The 14,151-nt window shown below is 37.2% G+C and overlaps 1 protein-coding gene across 6 annotated transcripts in view; it reads right to left on the reverse strand.

The window, feature by feature from the left end:
* Positions 1 to 14,151, reverse strand: part of SMARCAD1 (SNF2 related chromatin remodeling ATPase with DExD box 1) — an 80,432-nt gene that overhangs the window by 35,592 nt on the left and 30,689 nt on the right. For 4 of the 6 annotated variants that reach the window (XM_086704571.1, XM_086704569.1, XM_025921533.2 and 1 more), the window contains exons 6-9: positions 12,436 to 12,539; positions 4,617 to 4,718; positions 2,995 to 3,076; positions 947 to 1,338 (exon numbers count right to left, since the gene is read on the reverse strand). In XM_086704571.1, coding sequence (XP_086560697.1) covers positions 947 to 1,338; positions 2,995 to 3,076; positions 4,617 to 4,718; positions 12,436 to 12,539 — 680 coding nt within the window. Of the gene's footprint in view, positions 1 to 255; positions 867 to 946; positions 1,339 to 2,994; positions 3,077 to 4,616; positions 4,719 to 12,435; positions 12,540 to 14,151 lie in introns of those variants that run through there. The other 2 variants (XM_025921534.2, XM_086704573.1) reach the window with 2 other exon arrangements.

A 14,151-nucleotide genomic window follows, 5' to 3' on the forward strand; every position in this document is an offset into this window, starting at 1 on the left:
GAGGCAGCTGATCTTCTAAAGCTGTAAAAAACCATCCACAGTGTTTTCACAGCAGGGCCTATATATACAATTCATGATATAAAAGCCCCCATTCTCACAAAAGTCAAGGCAAAATTTAAGACAGAGTTCTTCTATTCCTCTGTATGAGTAAGATTTGCTGACTGCTGACACTTACAAAACTCAAAATACAGGTATTTTGGATAACATTTGTTTATAGATCAAATTCCATAAAATGATCATGCAAAGTGTACTTACCAGTTGCTTATGCCTTCCCTTCACCTAACGCCTGAATTCTAGGCTTCACACACTATCTTTCCAATAAAAAACGCTTGCAGCCTGCTACACTCCATAAAATGGCCGTGTTGTTTAACCAAGAAAAACATGTTAGAGATTGAGCTGTCATTTTAAAAGAAAAAGAAAATAAACAATTGCTTCTTTTGAGGTGAAGCATAAAACACTGAGGCTGGTATTTGAATCATGGAGCTCCCCTGGACGTTGCTATTGCTCTTCAAGTAGCTGTAGTAAAATTTCTGCCACATTCTTGCTTTCTGCATGGAGTCTCAGCAGTAACAGATCAGAACAGGCTAGCAAACGACTCCTTCCTAAATGTAAGCTCTAATTTCTTCTTCTGCAGTGAAATGAACCAAGTTTCTATGCAAAAGAATGAGTGACAGTATGCCCAGCCAATCAGCTTGGGTTTTTTCAGGAAAATCACCCCTTAATTCATTCAAAATTAGGTCATATGACACTATTTGAAATACTATTGGCTTACAATGAAAGTAATGTTTGACTCTACACAGGATGAGGCGACCCATCTATGCTTCCCTGGGCTGAAGACACCTTGACTATAAACGGTACTGTGAATTAAACACACACACACACATATATATATATACACACACACACATACACACAGACAGGGGAAAAAAAAGTAATGTAGCCTTACCAGAGCTTCCCAACTATTAAAGGGCCGGAGTTCAGTTATCTTCTGAGCCTTTTTCTGAGAACACTGAGGAATCAAAGTTAGTTCACCAATTGAAGCATCTTGAAGAAAGTGAAGAATTTTACCCTTATAGCCATCCTCCATCACTTCTTCACCACTACTGTAGTCCTCATCTAGTGAGCTGCCGACATCAGAACCCGAATCATATTCAGAGTCTTCAATAACTCTCTTAGGATTAAATACATTTTTTTTACGTTTCTTATTAAAACCATTTTGTGGTTTCATGGAACATTTCTGTTTCAGTTTTGTTTTAGCTGAATTTTTAGGATAATTCTGACTTCTTGAAGAAGCTTCTTTTCCATTTGGAAATTCACTTTGTGAAGCATACTGCATATCTATATAGGTAGACAAAAATAATTAAATTAGAAAGATATAAATACAAGCCTTCAAGTAAGATAAAAAAATATCTAAACATGATATTGTCATTTGAATACAGAATTCAACTATAATTTATTAAATCTTGATATACTTTAAAGAGAAATACTAAAGTAGAATCTGAAGTCGTACAATGAGCTGAAATAATTAGTTTAAAAAAATAGGTGGTAAGTTTTAAAAAACCGAATATAAACCCCCATTTCCTAACAAAGGTCCTGAGAATATAAATGGCAGCTGCATATTCACAAGATATCCCCAATGTCACTTAGCAGCCCCATCTCTATGCCAACACTGATGGGAATAGCAAAAACAATGTTCACCCTAAATTAAAACCATTCCTATTATATTAATGTTCCATTGCCATCTCCACCTATTTAAATATATCATTACTGAAAGGCACTGCTACTTTTTTGCTGGTTTATCCATTGTATTCCATAGATTTCTAAGATGTCTGTGATTGAAGAGGTTCTGTTAGCTCTTACCAGTTAGCCTATAACACGTTAGTTTACTGTTTAGGATGTTTGTTCTACCGACTCAAAGAACTTTCAGACTTACACATTATTATACATTCATTCTGGTGCATATGTCAAGAAAAGGAAAAATAAATTGGATAAAGTATTCCTTAAATTCTCCACATTCACAATCTATCTCTTTTGAATCATTCTTCAGACTCAGAACTGGTGATCTGGTGGCTTCCTTCTTTCCGCAGACTATCAATTCTCTGTGCCATCAAGAGCACCCATACTAGGGTATTTCTTAGAAGACTTCATTAAAAGATGAAAACAAAAAACCCCAATGCCACTGTACTGGCCTTTTTAAACTGGCTTTGAAATTACGAAGAGCTGATCTAACTGATTATTGCTTAAGGATGTGAATAAACATTCAACTCTTGTCCACCACTTCTCTACTGCTTGGTTCTGAAAGTTAAAAGTGCTCCAATACTGGTTTAGGGACTTTCTTCCATGCCAGTGATATTCGTCTTTTAGGTTTCTGATAGTGGTGCACTTTTGATATTCATGTAAGGGCAGGCTAGGACACCTATATTTCAGTGATTATAAAACACAAGCAATCATACGATCCATCCTGAGAGATGTTAAAATATTAAAAAGATGTTTCTTTTATGCTCAAAAATACATGGCAATTTAAAAGTAGCCCTATTTAAAAAAAAGTTAGCTAAACAGAAAAAAATATTTTCTATTTCATTTTATAGTGCCATTAACATATGGAAACTACTCATTTAAAAACTTTTTACAGGGGCGCCTGGGTGGCGCAGTCGGTTAAGCGTCCGACTTCAGCCAGGTCACGATCTCGCGGTCCATGAGTTCGAGCCCCGCGTCGGGCTCTGGGCTGATGGCTCAGAGCCTGGAGCCTGTTTCCGATTCTGTGTCTCCCTCTCTCTCTGCCCCTCCCCCGTTCATGCTCTGTCTCTCTCTGTCCCAAAAATAAATAAACGTTGAAAAAAAAATAAAAAATAAAAACTTTTTACATCATTATTTCCAGTATCTTTTGCAATCCCATTCACTGCTTATTAGCTCATAGGTTTACCATTTTCTTATATACCAAAATACAGAATACAATGGGAAGTATGTGCTTTCTATGACAAAGGAGCTAGTTACCTTGGTCTTCTGCAAACACTTTTAAAGATTCTAAAGCTTCTGTGTACATCCATTCATGTTCCTTGAGTACTTCCCTTAGTTCCTAGAAATAAGTCATTGATCTTTTTGTTAAAAATCTAAAATTAGCAACTTGTAGAACTTGTATACTCTTCTAAAAATAAGTCAATCACTTAAAAATTCATATCTGATTATTTCACACCTGTTTTCATGCTGCTTTACAGATACTTTCTGTGTATATGTACTTGGGTGAATACGTAAGTCTTCAAAGGAAAAGCAGTTTGACTTTTTCTGCATTTCTCCTCTCCCTATGAAGTGCTCTGAAAACTTGAGGATCAAAAATATCTGCTCAAACTTTAACATGCAGTTAGGCTTTTACAAACTGCCAACTTCAAAACATATAGTTTCAACACATGGAAAGAACAAACAGAACAAGATTTTTCATTTAGCTCATCAAAATACTACCTGTGCATATACCTGAATAAAATAATGCAAGTGTAAATGTATTCTAAATGTTAAACAAATAATGTGCTTCCACATATTTTTTATGTGATTAAACAGAGGCACTTTTACCAGTGGCATGCTTGGCTCTGAAATTCTTCTTACTATTTAACAAGTAAAACAAAGCTTATGGAATATTAAAGTACCAAGATGTAATATTACACTTTAAAATTCTTTTCTGGGGGTGGGATGCCTCAGTAGTTTAGTCAATTGAGCTGAGCAACCGACTCTTGATTGTGGCTCAGGTCACGATCCCAGGATGGTGGGATACAGCCCTGCATCGGGCTCTGTAACGAGTGTGGAGCATGCCTAAGATTCTCTCTTTCCTTCCCGCTGCCCCTCTCCCTGGCTCACCACTCACACACGTGTGCTCTCTCTTTCTCTAAAAAAAATAGAAATTAAAACAAAATAAGTACATTTCTTTTTTTTTTTTTAAGTTTATTTATTTATTTTTTTAGTAATCTCTACACCAAGAGTGAGGCTCAAATCTACGACCCTGAGATCAGGAGTCGGATCTACTTCTGACTGAGCCAGCCAGATGCCCCGACACTTTAAAATTCTTTTTTTTTTTTTTTAAGTTTCTTTGTTTATTTTTTGAGAAAGAGAGAGAGAGAGAGAGAGAGAGAGAGTGAGCAAGCGAGCAGGGGATGGGCAGAGAGAGAGGGAGGGAGACACTCTCAAGCAGGCTCCACACTGTTAGTGCAGAGCCTGACATGGGCCTCAAACTCACCAAACTGTGAGACCATGACCTGAGCAGATATCAAGAGTCACATGCTTACCCGACTGAGCCACTCAGCCACCCCTTTAAAATTCTTAATGAGAAATTTAAAGGACAAGAATATGAAAAAAGCGAACAGCTAACTTGGTTTTCTAAATATTCACATTTCATACAGGAGTTACAACTGTTACGGTTATGTTTGTTATTATTATGGCTGTTATGCTGATACAGTTAACAATGTGAGGAATTAACAAGTAGTATAAAAGTATTTTATAATACTGATAAAAAAGAGTATTTAATTAGAAAAATGTAAAATGCATCTTGAGATTTTACACAGCTGATTGCAAACACTATTTTGTTTCAAACATTTAATACACACTGATTAAATCTTTTCATGACTACCCACCTGTTTATCAAAATTGGGAAATTCCTTTTGCAATTTCAATACAATACTTTCTTGTTTTTCCCAATTACTGCTAGATTCTGCAGACTCATTTGATTCTTCTCCCTAATGGGGGAGAAAAAAACAATTAAGGAGATCGCCTATAACGTTAAGTCTTAAGACAATTACGTTTATATTTTGACTTGATTTGGAACTTACCACATTCGGTTAAGAATCCAAAAATGTTTCTTTCTGTTCTTGTGAAAACTGACAAATTTATATCTTTAAGGGTAAAGAATATTGCTGCTTTAAGATCACAAAATGCAAGACCCTGACTGCATATCCAGTAACTCACACTTCATACAGTATTCGAAATAAATCTGCTAAAAGACTAGAATGTTCCTCAAATTACTCTAAATAATTCAGGTATACTGAAGTCTCTCCAACCTAATGGCAAGTAAAAGAAAATGACTCAAATATCTCAGCTATGCTCACAATTTTATACCTCCCTACAAATTTCAAATACTGAGAGAAAAAAGTTACTTTTACTTCAGTGTTGATTTATAGAATGGCTCAAATATTAATTGTTCAGCCACAATATAAAAGTAACACAATGATAGAAACTTATGTGAAACCAAAACATTAATCTGGGAATAATTAGTGTTACTCATATAATCACTTTCTTCTTTTGTCACTTAACTTCACTTAAAAAAATGGTTAAAATTCCACATTTAAGCAAAAAAAAAAGATTCTTGGGGTCATGCTTAGGAAAAGTCTTATATTTTAGTCAATCAAAAATCATTTACCTAACTCTGCTTAGAACTGTACCACATGCTACACAAACAAGATCTAGAAAAACACAGTCTCATGCTTTCTTTTACCTCCTTCCTTATTCAACAATTGTTAGGTTTTTTTTTTTTCAGTACCCAAAGTACAAGTACTAAAAATTGTGAGTGACACCTCTCTTGCACACAGAAATGTGACAAAGTTCCACATGGCAGGGACATATACCTATGTAGTCCAGTGGTTACACCAGTGACACAGAGAGTTTGGGCCTAAATCTGTCTCAGTGGGCTATAGGGTTATGAGTTAATCCTGTGGTTATTTTTCCTGTTCCAGAATAGAGAGTTGGAACAGGCATATTTAGGACTGGCAGTAATCTCGTGTTAGCTCCTTGGCCCAGAGAGTAAGGGCCATTCTCACAGGAAAGAGACAAATTCAAGTCCCTAAAACTGAGGAGGGGTAAATGGAAGAAGAAGAAAGAGGAAGAGAAGTACAAGTAGAATCAGCCACAGCAGCAATACCATGTTACTGAAGGAACTGCAGAAACAGGTATCACCATCCCATCCCAATGTACTGTGGCTCCTTGGCTTATACAAAAGCTGGGTGATGGGTTTTGGAGAATTATTTTAGTTATCATAAACATAGAGGTGATAGCCCCAATTGTAGCAGTTACTATACCAGATATGGTATTTTTAATGGAGCAAATCAGTATAACCGTGCAGTTAAAATCTATCATGCTTCTTCACCCACTGCCCCATCCCAATTAGAAAGGACAAGCAAAAGCAATTTGTTTTCATCTGGGAAGGGTCAGGGATAGATATACCTTCACAGTCTTCAGGGGTCTCCTGCTCTTTCATAATATAGTACTCTAGGACTGATGGTTTTGCACAGTCCACAGAATATCACTTTAATCACCTACACTGAAGACATCACTAACTGGACTTGGTAAGCAGGAAGCATGGGTACCTCAGGAAGACACATGCAGGCCAAAGAATAGGAAATAACCGCCCCCTCCCCCCCAATTCTGGGAACCACCACACCACTTTCATGAATTTTATGGGGGCGTCTAATCTGGGGCATGCTGCAAATGCCGTTCAGAAAAAAAAAAAAGGAAACAGAAAAGGTACATATTGTCTAACTCTAAAAAGGAGCAGAACAATCGGTCGGGATCGGCCTCTTTGCTTAATCTGTTTATGAACTAGCTCTTTTAACACTGTCAGTTATGAATGAGGCCAAGATTGAGAAGGTTCTGTAGGAGGTCCAGGATACACTACAAGGTGCTCTGTCACTTGGGCGTCACGACCAAGTAGATGCAATGATTCTCAAAGAATCTGTGGCTAATAAGGATGCTGTATGAAGTCTCTAAAAGCCCCAATCACAAGAAAATCAATATAATATATGCCATTTCCAAAATTACTGCACTGTGCAAAATCAGGAAAATAAAAAATTAGTGTTTCAGAAAAATCATGTTAGAGGCACAACATTCAAAAACTTCATCAGTGACACATTAAAAAAAGAGGAAGGATCCTTGAAACAGGATAGCACAATTTCACACACATTAAATGGCTAAGAAATGCATAAATACCACAATAAATGTAAACTGAAGCTTGCCTGGGAGTATTAGCACTGGAAGGACTGCTTGTGAGTTACTGTGAAGCGGTAGAAAAAAGGTTATCTGAAAATGAACAAATTTCTTAATGCCAGCTATGGAACAGCACGGCTCACTGTCCTTGTGTTATCTCTGCTATACTGGCTGAAAATATAAATGATAAATTATAAAATAAATACATTTCTGCTCCTTTGCTAGCCTCCTCCTCTCATACTAATGCTGTCTGTAAGGTTCTAAATGCAACTGGATGCTAGGACTCTTACTGTATTCAGTACTAAAACCAGTATCTTCAAACCAGCACAACTGTTTTCAGTAACACTTAAAGCATCTGACAACCTGATGTGTTAAGCTGTCATGGTATAGCCTTTTAGTCTTCACCATCATTATCATGATTACCTTCTGTATCCACATGGCTATCAGGAGCAAATTACTACAAGAGTTCTGTGGCTAGATCATCAGCGGGACCCTATCTCTTCAACATCTCCACTTTTTACTTTCTCAAATCCAACCTTCTTTCCTCAATCAACACACCTTTTTCTGAGTTTTAAAAATTTCTCTGTAAGAATCAAATCTTTCAAAATTGCAAATCAAGGTAAGGAGAGTTTTCCACCACACATAATACAAATGCTCCTATCACTCCAGGTTTTTACAATGGTACTAATGAAATTCTGATGTTAAATCTATTCCAAAATTCTATAACCAAATCTGCATTCTCACTTTCAATAACAGCAATTAGTGTCTTAAATACTCACTTTAAACAATAAGCCATAAACGCTGTAATCATAAATTTATCACAAGGCTATCTCAGGTGGTGTTTTGAGGAAAAAGAAGGAAAAAAACGGGGCTGAGTTCAGTTTTTGTAGAGAGAGAGGCTTGATGCACTAGAAGAGGTTTTAAGTCTTTTCGTTTTTGTTTTTGCAAAAATCCTCTTACAACAGAGAATTAAGTAAAAGTATCACTGCAGATTTGGGCACGCCGCCCATTTTCCCCGTACCAGCAGTGAACTCTAAGACTGACTGACTTCTCTTAAAAGGCATAGCGTAGTTTGGCCAGTGATAAACTACTGCTGGTTTCAGCTCCGAGTCTCTATCTGGCACTAGTAGTGAATATCACAGTAATGCTATGTTTCAAAATCTTAATTCCTGTTTTCCGTTTTTCAGATTTGGGATCTGTGAGGCATGCGTTCATAACAAATATCTGTTTCGTGAAATTTGAGTTTAATTCAATGTATAGTTGCTTTCTTCGGTTTACTTCTGTATTACAGCTGAAAAATTCTTTTGCAGCTTTCCCATCTGCACTCATGGCTTTGTGTGACACCCGATGGCTTGGGAATTTGTAGCACTATTTGCAGCTACTAAAGCAACCACTACGGGCACCAAAAGAAGCTACTTCCACAGTACACACTTATTTTCTTAAAAAAAAAGATCTATACGGAAAAGATTGTTCCTGACTTTTTTCACTTTTGTCTTTAATTCAGATGCTCAACAATCTTTCCTTTTCTTCTATTTCTTTACGCCTTTCTTTATGACTTCCCAATATTTGATGACAGTCCAGCCATATTATTTTGGGGCACTGTCTCTGATGCTCCACAATGTGGATTCCTTTATGCCTGTGGCTCAGGATACAGCACATGTTCTCATTCCTTCCCAAACATTTATTTCAAGCTTTTCCTCAATACTTAAACCTTCTTATATGTACTACCTGATATTTTTTAATGAAATTGCTTAATATGTTTGGGATGTTGAATGGGTGTTTTTCTAATAGAAAAGTTCACCAATGTGAAAGAATAGCAAAACACAGCCTTGTGGGAAAATAAGCATGGTGAAATGAGGCAGCCAGTACATGTCTGGGGCGTGTGCATTTTATGTAATCTATGTGGCTCAGTGCAGCTGGGTGCAGTGTTGTGTTCACCTAGTACTTCTCACGAACAACACTGCACATAAATAACATAAAATTTAGGTTATACTAAAATTGCTGTTTAACGTATTTACTGCACTGGCACAAATTCACATTTTCAAAGCAGAAGGGACTTGGGGGGCACGTGGGTGTCTCAGTTAAGCGTCCGACTTCAGCTCAGTTCATGTCATGGTTTGTGAGTTCAAGCCCGGTGTCTGGCTCTGTGCTGACACCTCAGAGCCTGAAGCCTGTTTCAGATTCCGTGTCTCCCTTTGTCTCTGTCCCTCCCCTGCTCATGCTGTCTGTCTGCCTGTCTCTCTCTCAAATAAATAAATAAATAAATAAATAAACATTAAAAAAAAAAGATTTAATAAAAGCAGAAGGGACTGATGTCTTTTTGTGAAAAAATCATTGGCTGGAAAGGGAGTCCTGATAGGAACAGAATGGTTGATCATGGCACATCAAGTGACCATGAGACTTGAGTTGTTATGTGATCTGGTTATCTGACCCACCAACCTTAAAACTGAGTATGAAGAGCAGCAACTCATCGTTAAGTGAAAATGGGAGATTTGAAACTGAACTTGAGCAGGCTCAGGAGGAACAGATAAGCTGCCTCTGCAGCTGTCCCAGGCTCCCACGGTACCTACTTCTGCTTTACTCTGCCCCTCCTTCAAACAGGATTTATGGCATTTGGGGAATTCTTTACAATCAGATAAAGTGAGGGGAACATCTTGAACTTGGTTTTCAAAGAGTTCACATACCATTAGAAGAAGCCCAAAGTGAAGTAAACAAACAACTGAGGTTAAATGATTTAGCCTCATTTAAGAAAGGTTTGGGCAGTACATCTTACCATCCACTTTGTATAAAAAGAGGTGGCCAGGGGTAGAGAGCTATGATATATGATGGACAGGAGCTAAGGAAGAGAATAAGAATAGAAGACTGGTGACCAGAAGTCTGGGAAAGAGGTGCACCGTTGAACTTCTCAGGAGTTTTTCTGAGAACAGAATGCAAGAGCAACAGTTTTCCTTAGGAGTGTTCATCAAAGTGCATCTACTATAGAGGAAATTTTGAGTAATGAGGAAGACAACATGATCTATTTTGTGAACACCAATAACAACACAGCCACTTGAATGCTTGATCACTGGGTCTATAAACAAATGGCCATGGAAACAGGAATAGAGGCTGTGTATACAGATCAACAAGATGGACCCACACCAAGATTTATCTGATTACTGTTACCAACAAATATTTAACCTGCCAAGAGCACAGGCCAACAAGGAGTTCCGACAATAGCACCATTCTTTGGGAGAGTCAGTCAATTGTCTGGAGGCAAGTTGATTACACTGGACCCCTTTCATCATGGAAAGGACAGTAACAGAAATCTACTCTAAGATGCCTTTCCTATCTACCTGCTTCTGGCAATATAGTTGTGGGTTGAACTGTGTCCCTCCAAAATTCATGTGATAATAACACCCTAGCACCTCAGAATGTGTTTATTTGGAGATAGGGTCTTTACTGACATAATGAAGTTAAAATTAGGGTGAACCCTATCTACCAACTGGTATCCTTACAAAAAAGGGGAAATTTACAGATAGACATGTCAACAAAGAACATGCAATGTGACAATGAAGGCAAGGATCTACAAGCCAAGGAATGGCAAAGTTCCAGCGTACCATCAGGAACAAAAAGAAATGGAAAGCCTTCAGAAGAAAATCAACCCTTCTGACACACTAGCTTCCAGAACTGTTGAGACAATACATTTCAGTTGGTTAAGCCACCCAGTTTGTGCTGCTGTGTTATGGAACCCATAAGCAACTAACATATACATAGATATATAGAAAACCTAACTGAGGGGCGCCTGGGTAGCTCAGCTGGTTAAGTGTCTGACTTTGGCTCAGGTCATGATCTCGCAGTTCAAGAGTTCAAGCTCTGAGTTAGGCTCTATGCTGACAGCTCGGAGCCTGGAGCTCACTTCGGACTCTGTGTCTCCCTCTCTCTCTGTTCCTCCCCCGCTCATGCTCTGTCTCTTTCTCTCAAAAATAAACATTAAAAAAAAAAATTTTAAATAAATTAAAAAAAAAAAATTAACCTAATTCACACAGTACACTAATGATACCACAGTGTTCCTGACCAGGTCACTAAGAAAAGTGCATCAATGAATTTGTCTAGTGATTTCACCACATGCCTCAAAACCTACCACAGAACAGTGGTATCGCTTATAGAGCGTGAACTTATAGAGAACGCCTAAGACTGATGTGTTGTTCAACAGGATGTACAAGCAAAGTAAATGCTCTGAATCACCAATCAATTTGATGCTGTTTCCCCCATAACTGTTATATATAGATTTGTAAACTAAAATGTAGGCCTAGTCTCTTATACTACAGCTACTCCCCATACCTAAAACCCAATCACAGAATTTTTAACTTCCCATCAGTATTAGTTCACAAGAAAAGAATGCTTCCGTGGAGGGACATAACAATTATCCCATTAAATTAGGGTAGAGATTGCTACCTTGCTACTTTGGGCTTCTTATACCATTAAGTCACAGGTAAAAAGACAAAATAAAACAAGTTACTATACTGGTTGGGGGTGACGGATTTTGATTACCAAAAAGAAACTGTGTTGTCTTGAATGGAGACAGGGAGGACTATGTCTGGTTTCACTGGGAGGCCTCAGTAGTCCTATTCTTAAAGCAAAAGTTAATGGAAAAATATAGAGTAACCCAATAAAAGCATAACCATAATTATTTTTAGATAAGCAGTTTTAAGTTATCAAAGAGGTCATCTGGAAGAATTATAATTAGTTGTCACACTGGGGAGGAGGAAATGGTGCTGGTTCAACCATATATTAAAAGTCTATTTTCAGAGTGCCTGGGAGGCTCAGTTGGTTAAGAGTCCAACTCTTGGTTTTGGCTCAGGTCATGATCACAGGGCTTGTGAGTTCAAGCACCATGTCAGGCTCTGCAGTAACAGCAGAGCCTGCTTGGGATTCTCTCTCCGCGCCCCACCCCTGCCCCCACCCGTCCCCTGCTCACACTCTCTTTCTCTCACAAAATAAATATTTGGAAAAAAAAAACACAACAGTATATTTCTCCCCAAAGTTACTTTATCATGCCACTAGAATATTTTAAAAAAAAAAAAATTTTAACATTTATTCATTTTAAGAGACAGAATGTGAGTGGGGGAGGGGCAGAGAGGGAGGAAGACACAGAATCTGAAACAGGCTCCAGGCTCCGAGCTGTTAGCACCGAGCCCAATGCGGGGCTTGAACTCACAGACTGCGAGATCATGACCCAAGCTGAAGTCGGACCCAGTGAGCCATCCAGGCACCCCTAGAATATTTTTAATAATTAATTTTATAACTCAGAGATAAGCAATTATACTGGATAAATTAAAAAGAAAGCAAAACAGTCCTAAATGAAATGCAAACCCAGTTTGATTTGGTTGTGAGAGAGAAGTCTAATTCATTTAGATGCATTTAGATCTGATATCCACAGATTCAACACATTCTGTGTCTAACAGCTGATTTTGGTATTTCAATTCAAAGGTAACTTACGTGATCCAGTCTTTTCTTTTTTATAGACTGATCATCATTAAACTCATCTTCCTCATATGGCTCTGAAGAAGAAGATAATTTTCTTTTCCTGGGTCCACCACCTTCTAAAACGGAGATGAACGATCAAAGTTTGCACAAGTATTGTAAGAATCATTAATGTAAAACAAAGGTAAAAAGTTATTATAATGAACACGTGCAGATCGTTCTCTTGACATCAGGCCCAATGTTATTTCTTCTACATTTCATGTATACTCAATAAATGTCAACTGAATTCAAGGAAAAGTAAACAGAGACTCTTATCATGTTATTTGTAAACCATCACATTATTTAGTAACAACAAACATCGCTAAACTGAATGGTCATTCTACAGAGCAATACTGAAAGGAAAGGGTTCTCCTCAGTGACTGAGTGTTTAGCAGTGAAAAAAAGTTGAGCCCTATCTGTCTAGCTTACTGAATAGCATCACTGATACCAATAATAGTTTACTATGTACCAGGCTTTGCAAAGGGCTTTTATAAACTGTTGTTTCATTTATTTTCCACAATAAACTTACAAAGTAGGTAACAGTCTCATTTAATAAATGAGGAGGAAGTGAAATATGGATAGCTCAAGCGATTAATGCTCTTAACCTAGAAACGAAGAGTGTAACATAGAGACTATAACAGTGATAGAAAATTTACATATTCTGTCATAACTGAAAGAAAAACTCAAACTACATGATCTTAAAGAAGCTATATTACAGGGGTGCCTGGCTGGCTCAGTTGGTAGAACATGTAACTCTTGATCTCGGGGTTGTGAGTTCAAGCTCCACGTTGGGTGTAGAGATTACTTAAAAATAAAATCTTAAAAAAAAAAAAAAAAAAGGAAGCTATATTACATATTTGTAGTTTGAAGACATTTATCTATTTCTTATATACTTTTACTTTCAGAGAGCCAATTCCTTAGACATACTGCTAACATGAAGGCATCTGTTACAGTTTACAAAAGTGCAGTATTAATTACACCAGTATCCTAATTATGCTGTCAGAAATAAAACTTGTAGAAGCACAATATTCAAACTAAATACAAACATGACAGCTTTTAAGTTGTAAGTCTGAAAATTTTGTAATATGGTTATAACAAAAGAAGTAAATGTTACCAACATTTTAAAGTATAATTTCCATGTAAGTGGGAATGCTTAATTTTTGTCTTCTAATTATATTTCATAGAGTAAATGTGCAGTCTGCAAAAACCAAGTAATTCCCAGCATCCACTTTGAAAAGGGATCATCACAATTATATTTGTTGGGGTAGGGTAGGGTAAGCACTGTTAGTCATATTCTAAGTCTGAAAAAAAAGCTTCAATGAAACCAGATGATTTACGCCAGGTCACCTAGATATATTTCTTTCCTGAAAGAGTTAAGAGCTTTGTTTTGTCAATAAAGGATCCTTCAACCTTAAATATCTGCTTATACAGCTTTACTTTTTGTTAGTAGTATTATGACACCAAATATTTACATATAGTTAAAAAGGCTACAGGCAAAAAATTTGCAAATAAATGTGGGAGAAAACGCAAATATAAAATTTGAGTACAAAAATGTTACATAACAGTACACAACACTGTTACCTACATCTATATCTTCTCTGTAATTAAACACTTTATGTTTATCTATATGTTATGCTATGCTCACCCCAAGTGCAGCTACCATCTGTCACCATACAACACTATTATTGACTA

Source organism: Puma concolor, chromosome B1, assembly GCF_028749965.1.
Source record: "Puma concolor isolate L17-30 chromosome B1, mPumCon1.1.hap2, whole genome shotgun sequence".
NCBI classification, from domain to species: domain Eukaryota; kingdom Metazoa; phylum Chordata; class Mammalia; order Carnivora; family Felidae; genus Puma; species Puma concolor.